General features: G+C 35.8%; 1 protein-coding gene across 14 annotated transcripts in view; it reads left to right on the top strand.

The window, feature by feature from the left end:
• The window catches only part of FRYL (FRY like transcription coactivator), a 171,242-nt gene extending 154,715 nt beyond the window's left edge, over nt 1–16,527 (top strand). For 12 of the 14 annotated variants that reach the window (XM_032110470.1, XM_032110468.1, XM_032110472.1 and 9 more), the window contains 8 exons: nt 472–679; nt 2,554–2,703; nt 5,040–5,138; nt 9,748–9,816; nt 13,113–13,130; nt 14,098–14,208; nt 15,553–15,749; nt 16,196–16,527. In XM_032110470.1, coding sequence (XP_031966361.1) covers nt 472–679; nt 2,554–2,703; nt 5,040–5,138; nt 9,748–9,816; nt 13,113–13,130; nt 14,098–14,208; nt 15,553–15,749; nt 16,196–16,454 — 1,111 coding nt within the window. In that variant the 3' untranslated portion in view covers nt 16,455–16,527. The remainder of the gene's footprint in view (nt 1–471; nt 680–2,553; nt 2,704–5,039; nt 5,139–9,747; nt 9,817–13,112; nt 13,131–14,097; nt 14,209–15,552; nt 15,750–16,195) is intronic. The other 2 variants (XM_032110466.1, XM_032110463.1) reach the window with 1 other exon arrangement.
• Nucleotides 16,528–17,237: the final 710 nt, after the last annotated feature.

Below are 17,237 nucleotides of genomic sequence, written 5' to 3'. Positions count from 1 at the left end.
AAGCAGTATTACATTGCTAAATGAGCTCTTGTGCTTCCCTTAAGGAAGGCTAAAACTTCTTACAGATATTGGGGGACCATCTGTCCAGATCAATAAAAATTTGAAGAACTGGATGTTAATTCAGTTATTGGGGGCAAGAAAAAAATGCCTGTTTCTTAGTGGTGTACATATATATAGTGCTGTATGTACCCATATATAGCCTCCAGATAACTCTTTGTCTGTTGTTGTATGTAGAACTGACATGTGTTAGTAAATTTTGGAGAGTATAAGCAATTTTAATATATTGCAGTAGCAAAAGCTTTTGATAGTTTACTCTCCTCTTGGCTCATAGTTACCTTAGTTGATCCATTATTTATTTTACAAAAGGCTATTCTGAATCCAAAATTCTTATTTTTTCCTTCTTACAAAAATGAAGTGTTTTTTCCCAAAAGGTTTGCTGAGGAGGTAATTTCTGTTATTTACTATTTGCAGCCAAGATGAAGAAGAACAGGATGGTTTCCCAGAAGTGCAAACTTCCCCTCCTCCTTCACCATTTCTTTCTGCCATATTGGCAGCTTTCCAGCCAGTGGCATACGATGATGAAGAGCAAGCCTGGCGCTGCCACGTCAATCAAATGCTGTCAGATACAGATGGATCTTGTGCTGTCTATACATTTCATGTCTTCTCAAGATTGTTTCAGGTCAGTGAATTCTCAGTGTATGATTGCTCATCTGAAATCCCTTCCTCCTACTTCTAAAGCTATTCTTCCCCTTGAAACTCCAAAAGCCACAAGATCATGGTAGCAAGAAGCTTTAGAAAGCAAATCAAAAGCAGACCAGAAAAACACATTGCTAAAGAAGTGTAACATTGTCATACACTGTTTTTCCATAGGGTATCTGCTGTATTCATTGCCTAGGAGTGAACCTGCTCAGAAAACAAACAAAAATTGAGAAAAGCTCAAAAAAAACCAGTTCAGTGTTTCTTGCAAGCTCTTAGTTCAGGTTGTGTCCCTTCTTTTATTTTCTGAACATCACCCAGGTTCTGTGATGATTACAGAATTAATGTCTTTCTCCTGCTTTTTTTGTGGGAGTCATTATTATGGGATCGCAGCATGACAAACATTAATGAATTTATCTTGCACCTGTCTTGTGAGAAAAGGGTTTCTTTCTGCAGAAAAGTAATTGAAACACCATGAGATCCACTGGAGCTGGATGTTTCAAATGCCTCTCTTTAAGTATATTTACCTCACAGATTTGATACCCAACACAAAATGCCTATGGCTTAATTTTTCTGGCTCTCTCCTCCCTCTATGTAGGGGATGAGTTTTTTATATTTTAAAAGTAATGCTTCTTTGCAAAGTCCTATGGGGTAGAAGAAGTATAATTAATCCATTTTATGTACAGGCAATGTGCCAAATGAGCTAAGAGAATATTCAGGACAAGACCTTATGACTCCAGCCCTTTCTTCTATATCTAGTATTAATTTTGTCCCATGTGTATGGGCAGTAACTTAGATGTGAAGAATTCATACTCTTACCTTTCCTGGAATTACTTGTTTGCACATCTATATCCGTTTTCCATTTTATATTGAACTAAGTATTTTGCCACAGTGCCATGAAATTCCTGTTACAGATTGTAGATTTTTGTCTTTTTGCTTCATCTAGACATCAGGAATTTGGTTTTTCTGTATTATACCAAAGCTTAGCTGCAGTTGGTTTTTACTTATTCATTCATTTCCTGAAAGTGGTAAAATGAGAGCTCATATTCTCTTGTGTTCATTAAAGAGGGAGCTAGGAAGAAAGATAAAACTTGTCTTAACAGCTGTAAAGTTGGGTACTCTGCACAGTAGCAATCCAGTGTTCAAGCAAGGGCAAAAAATGCTCCTGAGGAGTTGTTACTGGGTACAGAGGAGGGTTAAAATGATCAAATGATACTCAGGAGGCGTTGTTTGACTCCTTGTTTGACTGGACTTTTCCATTTTGCCTTCTGGCTCCTTCTTCCTGTGTTTAACTTTGCAGCTCTCTGTATAATCTTTATATAGTTTTATTCTACATGTAACTTCCAGGATTAATGAAACAGTCCATAGCAGAGTGCAGTGTTACGTTAGGCTAAGCTGACAGTCTGCATAATCAAACATGATAAACTCAGGACTGATTTTTGAAGACGGTAGAAACCCTGTGGTGGCAGTTTTGGACACAGATTGTGCTATGCAGGTCACATACTGACTCATAAAAGTCTATAATTTTCTGCAACACAAACACTTGAAAATAAATTGAACTATCTGTACTTCATAAAGACAAATAGTCATCCACCTATACTGAGGATAGAGGCCTAGATGTGATAGGAGTAATTGTCTTTATAGATACTGGCTGGTTTTATTGATTTATTGCATTTTCCGGAGCTAATTTTACATAAATATTCAGAGAAAATTACATACTAGTTTGTCATTTAATGAAAAAATATAATACAATGGAACTTTGTCATGACGGAAATTTGCTCTGAAATTCTTACCTAAAAAGCCAAAAGAATAGTAAAACACGTTGTAAGATAAATGTTTTTCTGATTTGATTTCTAGACCATTCAAAGAAAGTTTGTATCTATAACAAATGATTCAGTCAGCTTTCTTGGCGAAAGCCTACAGCGCATTGGAACAAAATTTAGAAGTTCCCTGGAAGTGATGATGTTATGTTCAGAATGTCCCACGGTCTTTGTGGATGCAGAAACGGTAAGAATCTCAAACTTGCACGTTGGAATCTGTCTGCTTAAACATTTCATGTAACATACAAAATGATGTTTTAATATGTGGAAAAAAAAGAAACTCTTTGAAATCAGAAGGGAATTAAAATCTTAAGTGGCCACTATGTATCATAAACACTGGAAACCACAAGTGAGAAATGCATTTTCTCAAAAAACAGACTCCAGCTGTAACAGTGAACAGTAAGGAAACTCACTGATAGTACATATCACTTTAATTCCCTTACTACTCTTCACCTTCCCTGCTTGTTCATATTTATTCTATGTTCTCTGTGCAGGTAAGAAAAAGGGAGACTACTTATCTAGCAGCAACTTTGCCTTTTTATATTACATTGTTTTATGTATATATTCAGTGATGCATGAGAAGAACATTGTTGCTACAGATATACAACGAGAAGACTTTGAATTGTTTGTTGTCATGCAAGTTGAAATCCTGGTTACAATAAATATTAATGCAAGAAGTCAGCTCAATGTTCAGCAGCAGTCAAAAAAAACCCTGTGCTAGAATTATTAAGAAAGGAAACAGCAAAACAGGAAACATCCCTGAATTAATGTACGTATTCCCAGTATACCTACGTCCTGAATTTTGGGGGCAGTTTTGGTCCCCTGCTCTCAGAGCAAAGGTAGTAGCACTGGAAAAGATTAAAGAACAATCACAAGGATGATGAAATATGTACCATGGCTTCCATGTAAAATATGAGTATATGGGCTAGGATTTTTAGCCCTTTAGAAGATAAATCTGTCCACAGATGTCTTATCATGGATAAGTGATAGAAATTATTTTATTTTTGTCTTAATTGATGTTGAGGGTGATCAAATTTAGCTAGCAGTTACTTACAAAACATACAGAACCAAGGTCCTTCATGTGATACATAATCGAACTCTGAAATGCTGTCACTTTTTATGGTGTCTGTTCATGTTTTCAAAAAGCCACTAACGACATCCATGGAAGAAATAGCCCTGGACAGGTCCTTGAATATGCAGAACAACGTGTTGACAGAGGCTAAGAAAGCTCGCTGGAGGCAGGTGGATGACCACCATGTTGCCCTTTTTTAAAACAACTGCCATTAGACATTGTCAGCTGCAGGGCTGGGGTAGATGGATCTTTGCCTCGACACCCAGTGTGAGACACTTCTCCTGACCTGCTTCTTTCCCTTGGTACTAAGGAGCAAACTCCTTCTTAAGCTTTCACTTAAGAATATGAGGACTAAAAAAGCATGATACAGATAGTGCATTTCAAGGGAATCACCTGTAATGTTTTTTGGTTTTACTTATGCCACTTTAAAAGCAGTAGAAATTTACCAAAGAAATAAATTTCTTTGGGATAAGAAGCCATAAGAAAAGTTGAACTAGTACCTAACTAGAACAGCATGTGTATTTTAAAATAAAAAAGCAAATATACATAAATACAAATATAAAAAGGAATCATAAATATAGCACACAAATACTTATTTGTGTATATGTGTACGTATTAGTGTTGTTACATTGACAAATACTATATAAATAAATCTTTCCTCTCCAAATAATTTAGGTGAAATGAACCTGCTTGTCAGGTTAATTCTCACTGATAAAGTACAGAGCTCTTAATGTGTGCAAGGACAGACCAGCGTGAGGGAGGAAACATGTTAGAGATTTTTATTACAGGAAGTGTCAGGAGAAGGACTAATGAAAAAACCTAAGTGATAATAAAACTGCAGGGAGAAATGGTGGAAGAAAGCTGAGGTAGCAGTCCCTGAGGGAAAAAGAGATTGTGAAACCAGAAAAGAGGTAAAAGAGGCAGTCATTAATAGTAGAAGATTCTTCAAATAGACAATGGTTCCTGCTTTGACAAAGTCCTGTTTCTTACAGACTGCAGAAGCCTTTGCTGGTGGTATAGTTTGTATATTGAGAAGAGCAAGTAACCCTCAGTGGATACTCCTTAGGTTGCTACGGGAGCAATCCAGCAGCAGTACCTTTCCTTCCTTCTACAGGCTGTCCTAGTTACACTAGTGGTGTGTGTATCAAATACTATTCTTCATTATGAAAGATCTAAAAATTGCTTTGAAATCTCTTTTTTCACATGTTAACTAGGTACTACTCTTCTTATTTTGGAATCAAAACTGTTGTTCACTGATTTAAGTGGTACAGTTACATGTGTTAATTCACTTACTCAAAGGTGTCACAAGTGACATGTGCCCAGCTAATTCTAATTTGTTTGTTTTTCCAAATGTGAACATGGGATTCTGTATTATATAATTTAGATATCAGACTGTACGGATTATAGTCAGATATTACATGATTACAGAGTTAATTGCTTTTATCTTCCAGCTACTGTCTTGTGGCCTGCTAGAAACATTGAAGTTCAGTGTTCTAGAGCTCCAAGAACACTTGGATACCTATAATGTCAAAAGAGAGGCAGCAGAACAGGTGAGTCTCTTGTATTTCGAAACAAAAATATTAGAACCTGCTCATCAAGAAAATGTTGCAGGTCCTTATCTCTCATCACAGGTATCTAAAGGTAAACTGTGGGAAAACACTTCTAAAATAAAATCCTGTTTCCTTTTCTTACTACTATGCTATGTATATTATCTGAACCTGAGGGTTTTTTTTTTTTACATGTAATTCATTTTTGTTGCACGTATTTCGGAAACTGATTTTTAATATATAACACTGCACAAATCCACTAACAGTGGGAAAAGCACATTCCTAATTTAAAAGTCCTCTTTTAAAAATACTCAAGTATTTCTAACATTAAGATCAATAAATAATGGATTTTTTAAATTTATGTTCTGCTTATTTTATTAGACTAGAGATTCACCTTCAGATTAAGACATTTACAGATAACTATCTATATGGGAATTAAGTGCATTAACACCCTTATTCAAGAATCAGGTCAATACAATAAAAGGAATCAAGAAAGCAATGCATTTATCCTAATACAGATACTGGCTTGTTTAACTGAATAATTCTTTAGACTTCTTTTTGGTGACTGAATCTCCACCAACAGCAATGGGGGTTATACAGCTGTGTCACACAGACTCAAATTCAGGGCTCATCTTACAGCTGGATCTCATTGAGGCTGATATTTATGTGTTGTTGAATAATGCAGTTTACTTTCCAAGGTGTATGTTAGTGGTTATATCCTTTTTCTGAAGAAATGCAGTTTAGAAGTTGAAAATTTCTGTAGCAAGGGTTTGTATATTTGGTTTTGTGAACTTGTGTGTGAAGTTCAGAAAGTAAGATACTAACTTCAGTAAACTGAAACAGGTAAGATTTGTATTTCAAGATCCAAAAGAAGACATGGATCTACAATCAGTTTTGCAAAGAGAGGGAGAGAGAGAATATATGGGGTTTTTGTTCTAGAGAGATGATGATTTCTAGGAAAATTGAACATGCTGAATTTTACTGATCTCAGCAGCCTGTGAAGCCATGACAATGGCGGTATAGACAAGTGTGAGTGATGCAAAAGAGAACCAGAATTCAAGCCATGATGCCTTGGCAGGGCTGTATTTTGCAGCACAAGTGGCTCCATGTTTCTTAATCATGCTGAGTTTATTAGGAAATTATGGCCTTTGCCTTGCAAAGATTGCTGACAGCTCATCTGTTGAATAGACTAGACATGCACTTTTTTGTGGAAAGGATCTCAAAAGACGTGTGGTTTCCTCTAAGCCAGTGCTAAAGTATGCCACGCAGCACTGTTAATGTAAATAAACTCTTGGTAGGATCCAGGCCAGCATTTCTGCTAAAGAGTTGCTGCACTTGTTTGCCCTGCTCTGTGGTAATAACAATTTATTTGGTCTAATATAACGAGCTGCATTCTGCCATGTAGGCTTAATCAGAAACAAAGTGCTCATCTAATGACTTAAGATCATTTTACTCAATGTAATATTTAATGTCTGGCAATCTCCAATGCATATTGCTATCAGCACTCCTATGAGAGCATAATGTATTTCATTCCTCCTTTTAGAGAGCAGCACTGAGGCACAGAGGGTGATTTGCCCGCTGGTCATACAGGAAGATTTATGACAGGGTAAAAAGGGACTCGTGTGTGTGTGTAATTAGAACAATGACTATCCAAACATGGAGGAATTTTACATCAGCTCCCCATTTAACCTAGTTTATCACAGCAGTAACCAATGGTATTGTTTTGTTGATTTGTGAAAATATAACAAGCTAGAATTACATCCCTTTCAGATGGCCACGAATTCACGAAATGTTTTTTTAGCTAATTTTGCACTGCCACGTTTCATATTGACATAAATCCATGCTGGATATTAAGAACTTCTTTGTATTTTATTTTACTAGGTAAACAAATAAAAATATCAGTTTGATGGCCTCTGTCATTATATCATAGTGAAGGAGTTGTTTTTTCTGTCATAAGGGAGTCCAGTAACATGTTTCTGTGGTCAGCCTGTCTTCTGCCACAGATTTGTGAGTGACTGGAGCAGGACAAAGGTTCACAGGGTTAAAGGAATTGTTCTGAAGCAACTGAGAGCATTTTGTCGGGGTTTTATTTTTATTTAATCATTTATGAATAAAAAGAAGCAGTACTAATAAGCAAGAAACATTTAGCTTTGACCAGTCATCTCTGACTCTTGATAGCATGTCATTTAGACAATTTACTGTGTTAAGTGGTTATTGAGCATGTTAATTTAGAAGTAGTGACTGACTATCTCAGATAATTTACTTTTCTAAAACTTTTTTAGAAGTATTTCTTTAGCTGTTTACCCTCTTTTTCTATGGTGTATTGTATATTAAATGTAAACTAAGAATCTTCTAAGCTACTTCTTAGATATGTTTTATTCTTTTCTTACTCTGTCCTCTTGAACAGAGTATAGGGAATGATTGAACAAGACTTCCTCAAGTAAAATCTGAATTTCTGTTGTTGCATACAGTTCTGCTATGTATCCTATTAAATCTGAAAGTATTAAGGCAAAATGCTTAATCAGCTTAATGCAGACCCTTGCTTTTTTCATAGAAACACACAGAAAAATTATCAAATTAACTGGTTGGGCTGTTGTATAATAAAGTCAATAAAAATTAACAGATATTTAAATAAATGTAATTTGCATGTTAATCTGGTGTCCTCTAGAATTAACCACTAGAAAAATCTGTATGTTCATTTCTATAATGAAAAACGGTTGTTTAAACTTTATCCTAATAGATGATGTTTGTCACTCTCAGTGCTGTGTGGTATACAAGCATTCGCATGAATCAGATTGAAAAAGTGAAGGCTTGGGCTGCAGTTGCTTGAAACTCTTGCCTATGCACCAAGATAAGACAGAAAGGTACCTATAGTATAGGGAGTTTACCATGTCTGTTAAGGGTTTAATCTGGCAAACCAACCTGTGCTATGACCAAGACCAGCCCCAGATTTCCCTGTGTTATGCTCCTATGTAGGAGATAGATGGAGAAAACAGGAATTGATAAAGAGCAAACACATAAAGAAGGTTATTCTATCACACTATTCCCAAAAAAAAAAAAAATTAGATCTTTCTATCATGCTGAACATATATTCTGTAAAAATTCTTAGCAAATTAATTTTGTCACCTTTTTGGAGCTATTGTTCTATTTTCTTGCAAGGAGACTGCTTGGACTTCATCTGTGTATTAGGGACAAAGACACTGAATCAGATAAATGTAATAGAAAATACAAGCTTATAGACACAGCATTCTAGGCACACCCTTTATTCACACTGGTTCTAAGATTTAGAAAAAGATCTTAAAAGGGCAGCGTGTGAAAATAAATACTAGCTGCCCAATTGCTGATCTGTTTGTTCCAGTGCAAACCTATTCCATCATTCCTGATGGATGCTGTCTGATAAAAAGAAAAATGAGATTTGCTGTGGATGTTGGTATCCATGTCACTAATTGAAACTGACACTGCGATGTTCAGAGAATTCCATTTCTCCTCTTGATGAGCACACAGGCCTAGTTAATTCACTAAGTAACCTTTATTAAATTGAGCAGATGGGAAATCACATTTTTCTTTTTCTTGCATCAGACAGAGGTTAGAAAAAGGTCACCAAGATTCCCTCTGAGATTCAAAATACCAAACACATGCAGTAGGCTAAATTATTCTTCCTTGGATGTATAGAGCCTATTCTTCATTTCAGAAGATATTATGCACTTTCTCTCAACACAATGCATTCCCATTTCAGTAATACCCATGCTTGCAGTTGTTTGTACTGTACAGAAAAATATGCTGGGCCCTGTGTCAATGGGATGATCAGGTTGTATTGTCCAAAAAGAACATATTTGATTCTGTAAATGCTTTGTAGTAACACAGATACTCGTGTGAATGCCAGTACCCATGGAGGTTATTTTTTGAGAAATTTGCATGGTTGGTTTAAGGGTAGAAAAAGAGACTGCCCACTGAAATTAATAAACTTGTTGTCTGCTATAGGAACTGGAGTTAAATACAGCCCTGAGTGGGACCTGCAGGTTTGCATTGTGTAGTGCAAGAATACTTCATCTCCTTGGCTTGTATGAATGGGAGGTGATGCTAAACTCCTGCTGGAGAATTTTGGTTTTTTTGTTTCATTCTGTAAACCTGCATTTACATCTACTTACACAGGAGAACTCTATTTCCTTCTGTTTCTAAAGTAGTCCCAAGAAATATAACAGGCTTATTCTCTAATGTGAATTAGTAGTATATTTTAAAGGCTGATAAATCATGTTGGTGTAAACCTTGTGCCGGAAGTAAAGAGAGGGATGTTTCTGCTTCCACCCTCTCACACATTTTCCTGTAACAGTATCAATTCAATCATGGGTTAGTATTTATGCTGAAGTGTACTGTCTCCGTCTTGGGTAATGAAGGCTACAGGAAAATTACAACACAAGGGACACAATAAAAGCTACAAAGTGATTTATCAGAGTGGATACTGCAAACAACATTGGTAAACAACTGATTTCATATCACAGTTTCTTATGTTACCCGAGATTGTACAAGACAAAGTGTCTTAAGCAGTTTTAGCACAGTCTTCAGTTTGCTCTGTTTCAGAAGACTTTTAATCTTGTTTATATTTATTTTGCAGTGGCTAGAAGACTGCAAAAGGACATTTGGTACTGATGATGGTATTCATGGGACTAACACAGATGCCCAGGTAGGTGTATGTCATTTATGAGTCTCAGGATATGAGATTAAAAATCATCTTTATGACACAAAAATTCTAATACTTGTAGAGAGATTAAAAATGTATGAAAAGCTTTTCATTTCAGTTATCATCCTATCTTTTGGAAACTCAGAGTCTCATGAAGTGGTAATAAGAATGGGTCTTCTTAATAAAAGCTGGCAATCTGTCTTGGGTTCTAGACTTAATAACATTGAGTAGATAAGCAGACTAGATACCATCTGTGTACCAGCAAGTCAGCTTTTCTGCTGCTGTTTCTAGAAGAAAAAAAGATTAATATTCTGGTTATATGCTCAGATACATTGTCTACTCAAAAACTTCTGTTGAATTTAATATAGTTAGTACTATAGAACTACGTAAGACCTTTCTGGAGCCAATTTGGGTGAGAAGGAACAGGGAGTAAAGTAGCAGTATAGCAGAAAGCTCATAAAACACTTCTGTCAAAATATTATCTAACAATAGGTTAAGTAACCATTAATATTAGTTGAATATTTTGTATGTATTTGCATGGCATCATCCATGTTTAATACTACTAATTGCTATAGTAAGTGATAGCTTTTCCCCAAATGGACTAGGACTGGGGGTTTTTTAAAACAGAATAGATACATAATACTGATACGGTAAAAAAAGAAAATCCAAAACCCGACATTAGCAGGTACCAGGAATCTGCCATCTGAAGTACAGTGGTAAGGACAGTGAAAGATGTAAGAGAGTACTGCAGGTGGCAGATGAACTTACCTTTTCACAGTGACAGTTTGACAAAAACCTCAAATCCAAGCTGAGAAAGGAGGAATTTTATTTCTTTTATTCAATTGAACTATTCATTGATGCATTTGGTCATGTTTCTGCTGCTGAAGATGTAGTCTTCAGGAACAGAAATGTCTGCTGTATCTTTGGACTATTTCTTCTTTTATACAGTTTTCTTTTGCTGTTCTTCATATATATATATATACATACATGTTTGGGGTTTTTTAATTCAATCACAAAATGTGCCTCAGTTTCTAGAGCAGTGAACATCTGATAATATACTGTTAATTTTTATACTGCACTGAAGTTGCACATTTAAAAAAAAAATTGTGGATAATCTTAGCTAATATAAAACCAGCAAAATAATGTGCTACCATTTGGAAGGACTTTTTTCTTGCCTATGAACACATACTTTAGTGTATTTTACACTAAGTATACATGTTTGTATACTGACTGGTATATCTTTAGAAATAGATATAACAACAATTACTATTATAATACAGTACATGCTGTATATATTAATAAAAAAATTTATGTATTTCAGTTCATACTTACAATTTGGTTTACATACACCAAGAAACTGTTCTAACATTTAGTTGTTAGAACAGAACCATTCTTGTCATGAACGTGTTACTGTTCCTACTGTATAGCTGGGGGAACTAAGAAATGGAAGACAAGCAACATGCAGGCTTTCAAATAGCTTGTACAGAGAGAATCCATGATTCCCCAGCAAGGCAGGCAGTTTGGCCTATCTTCTCTGTTTCTGCAAGGCTTGAAGATAGCCTCTGAAAAGGAGTTTGTGACCAATCACACGGATGATTATTTGTGGGGACCTGTTTTGATTTTGGTTTTTAATCCTAGCCTGTGAGGGAGGTGTGCTGGTAATTCTTCAAAAGTCCTTGTAAATGGAATGTGGGGCTGCTAAGTCTAAGCAGTCAACCAGTTAATGCTAAAAATATGTGTTATCTTGCTCAGGAAAACAGATGTTTTTCATTCACTAACACAAATAAGATTTTCTTACTAATTTTTAGCACTGTGGTCCATACAGCTAAGAAAGAGCAAGATTAATTCTGTTCTGGCTTGTGCTTTGCCAGCAGACTTGCAAGTAAATCCAATTATTCAGTTCTGGCTATTAGCACAAGCAAGCCTGAAAGAATGCATCTGGATTCTGGCTAGACTGTTTCTACAGGACAGGCAGGTAGAAATATCAGATTATTTCTCAAGTAAGCATGTATGTGAAAGACACTGAAGCAGTACAAAGCCATTTTTAAAAGAAAACCTCTCTTGAATTTTTAAAAGGTAGCTATCAAGGTGTGATTTGGGGGAAAGAGATTAATTATGGCTTACAGTAATAATGAGACTTGGCTTTAAGACCACTACTACTTAATGACTAAAATTATTAAATAGTCAACCCTGCCATTTCTCAAAATCTGATTCTCTGTGCTCCATTGAAGTGAGTCATTGAATGCATGTTAACTTCTGCAGTTCAAGATCTTATGTCTTCAGTGTTCTGTGGATCAGAAGTTTTCACTTACAAATAATTGTGCTGTGTATATAATAGCACAGAGTGCAGAACAAAAACATGCAGTGCAACAAAAACATGCGGTGTTTATAACCTGTGAAGCACACAGTATGTAGCTTACCATAACATCATGTACAGCTATGTGCTTAGAAAAGCTCAGCTGCTTCTGTCTGTTGGGAGTCAGACATCTTCATATGTTTTGCTCTCAGGCACATGGTGTGATTCCAATGGGGTTGTTCTGTGCAGGGCCAGGAGTTGGGCTTAAGTGATCCTTGTAGATCCCTTCCAACTCAGGATATTCTATGATTCTGTGATCTGGTTTGCTATGACCACTGTACGTGCCTAAGTGCCATCAATACGCTTAGTGCTGTACAAAGCACAGGAGTGGTGAAGTTCATGTTCCTAGTCTGACAAATATATTTTCTGGCTATTTCTCTCCCTATTCCTCTTCCCCAAACATTTTTTTTAAATGGCTTGTAAAAACCAAGTGCAATTACATTACAGAAATCTCTCAGAGGTGTTGAGAATTGAGTTTAGCAAACCCAAGAATTTCTAAACTGATTCAGAATCCAAATTAACCTTGCATCTCCAATTTTAAAATGCAATATTTTTGCTTAAATTGTTGTCATACAGAACAAGTAAGAAGCATTGTACAGATGTTCAGACCTAAGTGTCCTTGATTTTGATTACCTTAAATTTGTGCACCTTTCAGACTACACAAGGTATAAAGACCAGACAGGGTTGTAAGAGTGTTACTGATGCTGTGGGACAACAAAGCCAATATTGTCTATCTTTAGTTATAGCAGCAAGTAATTTTACACCAAATTCAGCCTGTTAATTTTTTTTTTTACATTCAGGATATATTTGGAGCATGTTACTTGTATTTCTTCCTCCATTTTACCTGGGACATCTTTTACCCTAATTAAGATTATTTCCTACACTAATTCTTGCTCTTTTTTCTTTCTTTGTATTTTTGTGACCTGCTCATCTTCTTGCTTAGCAAATGGAAATTCTAGCAGTAAGTGACAGTTCTTGATTTATCAAATACTTAACCAAGCCAGTCACCAAACTAGTCTCCATCTGTCTTGTCCATTTGTGAAATAATGATGTCTTGTCCTAGACTATTACAGAAATGCTGTGTGCTTCAGTTTTGCATCATCTAACCCATTAGACTGTTGGTCCTTCGTAGATAATAGGATCCTGTAGTTAGTAGAATGTTATAAAGATTATTCCATTAGCACTAGCTTTTATGTCTGTATGTGAAGCAGTATTAACACTGTCTGCACTTCTGACCAGTGTTTTAGAGGCATAAAAATGGAAGCAAGACAGTGTGTAAGTTAATACTGCTATTTCATTTGCTTAAGAATATATAATGTGTTATTTTCTAAAGAAGAATAAGGGCTACCTTTTATAAAGAAAACATTTTTCTTGCCTCCAGGAATGGAATTATTTTCCTCCTACTCTGTCAGGCAGTGTAAGCTAAGGGCCAGGTTATATACTGTGCTTACAATATAAATATTAATGTTTATGAAAGATCCTATACTTATGGACCACAACTGCTTCTTTTGGATATTAGATCTTGCATTTAAAACAGTAAAATATCAACAATAAAAGTAAGTGATCTATGAAACTCTTACCTTGTTTTTGAGACATGAAATCTTTAAATGTTCCAGACATTTCAAAATGCCTTTTGAATCACTTCACATCCCACTCCACCCCCCTTCTTGGAAATGTAACTTATTAAAAAGTGAACTTTAAATCTATGTAAGATGCTACTTGTAAATCTAGAACTGAATGAAGCTTTCACCTGCTTTTCATTAGCTTACTGTATGTTAGCTTCTGAATATTTTTGGCATTTTCTTTAGTAACCAAATTAACTACTTTTAATTTTGCACACTCTATACTGAAGAAGTTGTGATTTATTGTCTCTTGTACTGGAAGAGGTTTGCAGTTCCTGAATATAATAGTGTTGTTTATATTTGTAGGAGTTGGAGTTGTGTCGGAGGCTATACAAGTTGCATTTCCAGTTGCTGCTTCTCTTCCAAGCCTATTGCAAACTCATCAGTCAAGTAAAAACAATCAAGAAAGAAGCAGAGGTAATGAAAACCATGCCACTCAGCTAGTAATTGTTGACATTTTAAAAGCAGACAATTTAAAATACATTTTGATAATGCTTTCATCAGTGGGATATCTTTTTAGAAACTCGACGAGGGTTCCAGCTGTTTTATAGCCAATTAATAAAATATTTAAGTAGAGCTTACAAGAATTCCCTGAGATGTTCAATTACCTGTGTTGATTTTTGTACAGCTTGAAAGCTCTTTAAAAAAAGACAAGAATGTAGGGAGTCCAGTGATGAGGATTTTAAATATTTCAGTAGCACTCCTGGTGCATTCTAATCAAGCTACAATCAAGGCACATCAACTCCACTCAACGGAGCTCTGTGGTGAAAGCCCCTTTCCATCGACCTGGTGTTTCCTATAACAAACATCATCGCTTGCTACCAACTGATTCATTTAACTGTCATTTCAGCCACCATTCAATTACTCTGCAACCTTAGTCCCCATCCTAAACAGTTAGTGCATTCTAGACCTCTTATGCCTGATTTTTAGTTGTAGTAACTTCAGAAGTAAAACATGTCTTTCGGTGTGCACATGTAGTACATACATACTGTTAATCGAGTTGCGTGCATTATGATATTAATAATGTCTTCTGTAAGTTCTCCCCTGGGTCTGGAATGCAATAAACGGGGGTAGCAGAAAAAAAAAACTAGGTCTTGCTTGATATAGAAGGGAGGAACATGAAACACCTTAGTGAAAGTCTTTGGTTTATGAGTAGCTTCAGAAAAAAACTGAGCATGTTCCTCACTTGTATTTCCAGATTTTTGTAGAGGCTGCAAATAAGTTTGTGTTTGAAGAATGTTGTGGAAGGTTGGCATCACATCAGTCCCACTTCTTGCCTAAGTTACTCAGATGCAGAATCATGTTCTGCCTTGTGTTTTACTCAGGCCTTGCAGCTAAAGCCAAAGATATTATTATATACACTGGCTGTGCTACTGTGCTGGGTTACCAGTCTTCCATATATTTTCCTTCGTATTTAAGATGTCTTTATAATGGCACCATTGCTGTCATACTTTTCTGAAATGTTTAATTCTTTTTGTCAGTTCGTTATTGAGTAATGTGGGGAGAAAATAAATTTACTTTTTGAATTAAATTTTAAAGGAACTAAGATGGAAACTTCATCGGGGAAAGCCCAAATACTTGACATGCATGCTTGGGCCATTAAATTAACTGTATACTTAAGCGACTGCAGAAAATATTTGGGTGTTCTTTTTCTATTTCTCATTATTGCATTAAGGAGGAAAAATAAAAATCTGATCTTCTGAAAATTAATTTGGCTGAAAACATATTTAAACTAGAAAAGATAACTTATACCTGTTTTAGGTAATAAACATGTCTGAAGAACTTGCTCTTTTGGAGAGCTGCCTGAAAGAGGCCGAGGCGGTGTCTGACAGTGGTATCGAAGAAATTGAAATTGCAGAGGCTTCCCAAGCTAGCACAGAAACAGCTATTCACTCTCTCATTGAATCCCTGAGAAACAAGGAGTTTGTGTCAGCTGTGGCACAGGTCAAGGCTTTCAGGTAAGTTTTTAAGGATTGCTTTCAAATCTTGAGTTTCTTAATAGACCTTCTAAAATTAAAAACAGAGATAGGCACTATTCCTTTTTTCTTCAGTTCTTGCTGGATGTCCTTGTAGAAAAGGACAAATGCTGTTGCTTCATTACAGCTTGTCTTTTTCTTAAAATAATTTAAAAAAATAAAAATCTGTTTTAGTAGTACTTGTTCTTTAGAATTTACCTCTGAGAAATGATACTGTTACGTACCTGGACTATGGAAGAAACATTTCTCTATGTCTTTTGTTCAAATATCTGCTTAAAGAACAAAAATACTTAAACTTTTGATTTTTAAATCGAAATTGCATGTTATTTTCTCTTGCATTTTCCTGTCTTCTGTTCAAATGTCTGTTTAAAGAACATTTGAACATTTAAATTTTTTTTAACGTTTAAATCCAAACGGTGTGTTTACAGATCTATTTGGCCCCACGACATCTTTGGCAGTTCTGAAGATGACCCAGTTCAGACATTGCTGCACATCTATTTCCGTCATCAGACACTTGGCCAAACGGGCAGCTTTGCAGTAGTAGGCTCCAACCAAGATATGTCTGAAGCCAGCTCAAAACTGATGGAACTTAATCTAGAAATTCGAGAGTCTCTCCGTATGGTGCAATCCTGTCAGCTTCTAGGGAAGATCAAACCAGGAATAAATCTTGTCACCACTGGATTCTGAATAACTGTCATTTAGAAAAGAACTGATGATGAAGACACTTCAGACTATTATTGAGCACCTTTCACAAAAAAAACCCAAAAACAAACCTCCAGCAATCTTGACAACCAACACACTTTTATCACAGCAAGAAACTCTTCATCAGAAGTAAAACCCTGAAAATTGAAGTGAACATCCTACTTGACTGCTCTTTCTACACAGCAGCCTGTGTGGCAGTAGTATTTTTTTATTAAATTTATGTATAAAAACTACATGAAAGGAAAAGGGCTTAAATGTAATGCATACCATATGCATTATTTTCTGTTGTAACAGAACTATAAATGATGTTTGCAGTAACAGCCTCTACAGGTTGAATCAGTATCGCAGGTGGGATGAGGCTAAAATCAAGGCTCATTTATTTTGGCTGAAGACCTGCAAGGCTTCCTGGCTTTCCAGCAGTAGTAGATAAAATCATCAACACCTAATGAGACACTTAGCAACGTCATGAAGAATGTGCAGTCAAACATGAGTAGAATGACAAATGACTGCAAAAAACATTGACTTCTCGGTGTTTTATTTGCTTTTGTTGTCTGTAATAAGGAAATGATGTGTGTAAGTTAGAATGTATGGCTATGTGACAGTTGTTTTTTGAAGGTGTGGATGATTGTTAAATAAGGTCCCAGAGCATGCTTAAAAGAGCTGCAAGATTATTTTTGAAGAAATTTTATTTTATTAGATCTAATCCTCATAGTGTGTAAATGTTAGGACATTTAATAATATTTTAAACTGGGATTTCCCAGTGATTCT

The sequence above is a fragment of the Corvus moneduloides genome, chromosome 5 (genome assembly GCF_009650955.1).
Source record: "Corvus moneduloides isolate bCorMon1 chromosome 5, bCorMon1.pri, whole genome shotgun sequence".
NCBI classification, from domain to species: Eukaryota; Metazoa; Chordata; class Aves; order Passeriformes; family Corvidae; genus Corvus; species Corvus moneduloides.
The sequence above is the reverse complement of the archived record's forward strand: the minus strand, read 5'-3'. Positions and strand labels throughout refer to the sequence as shown.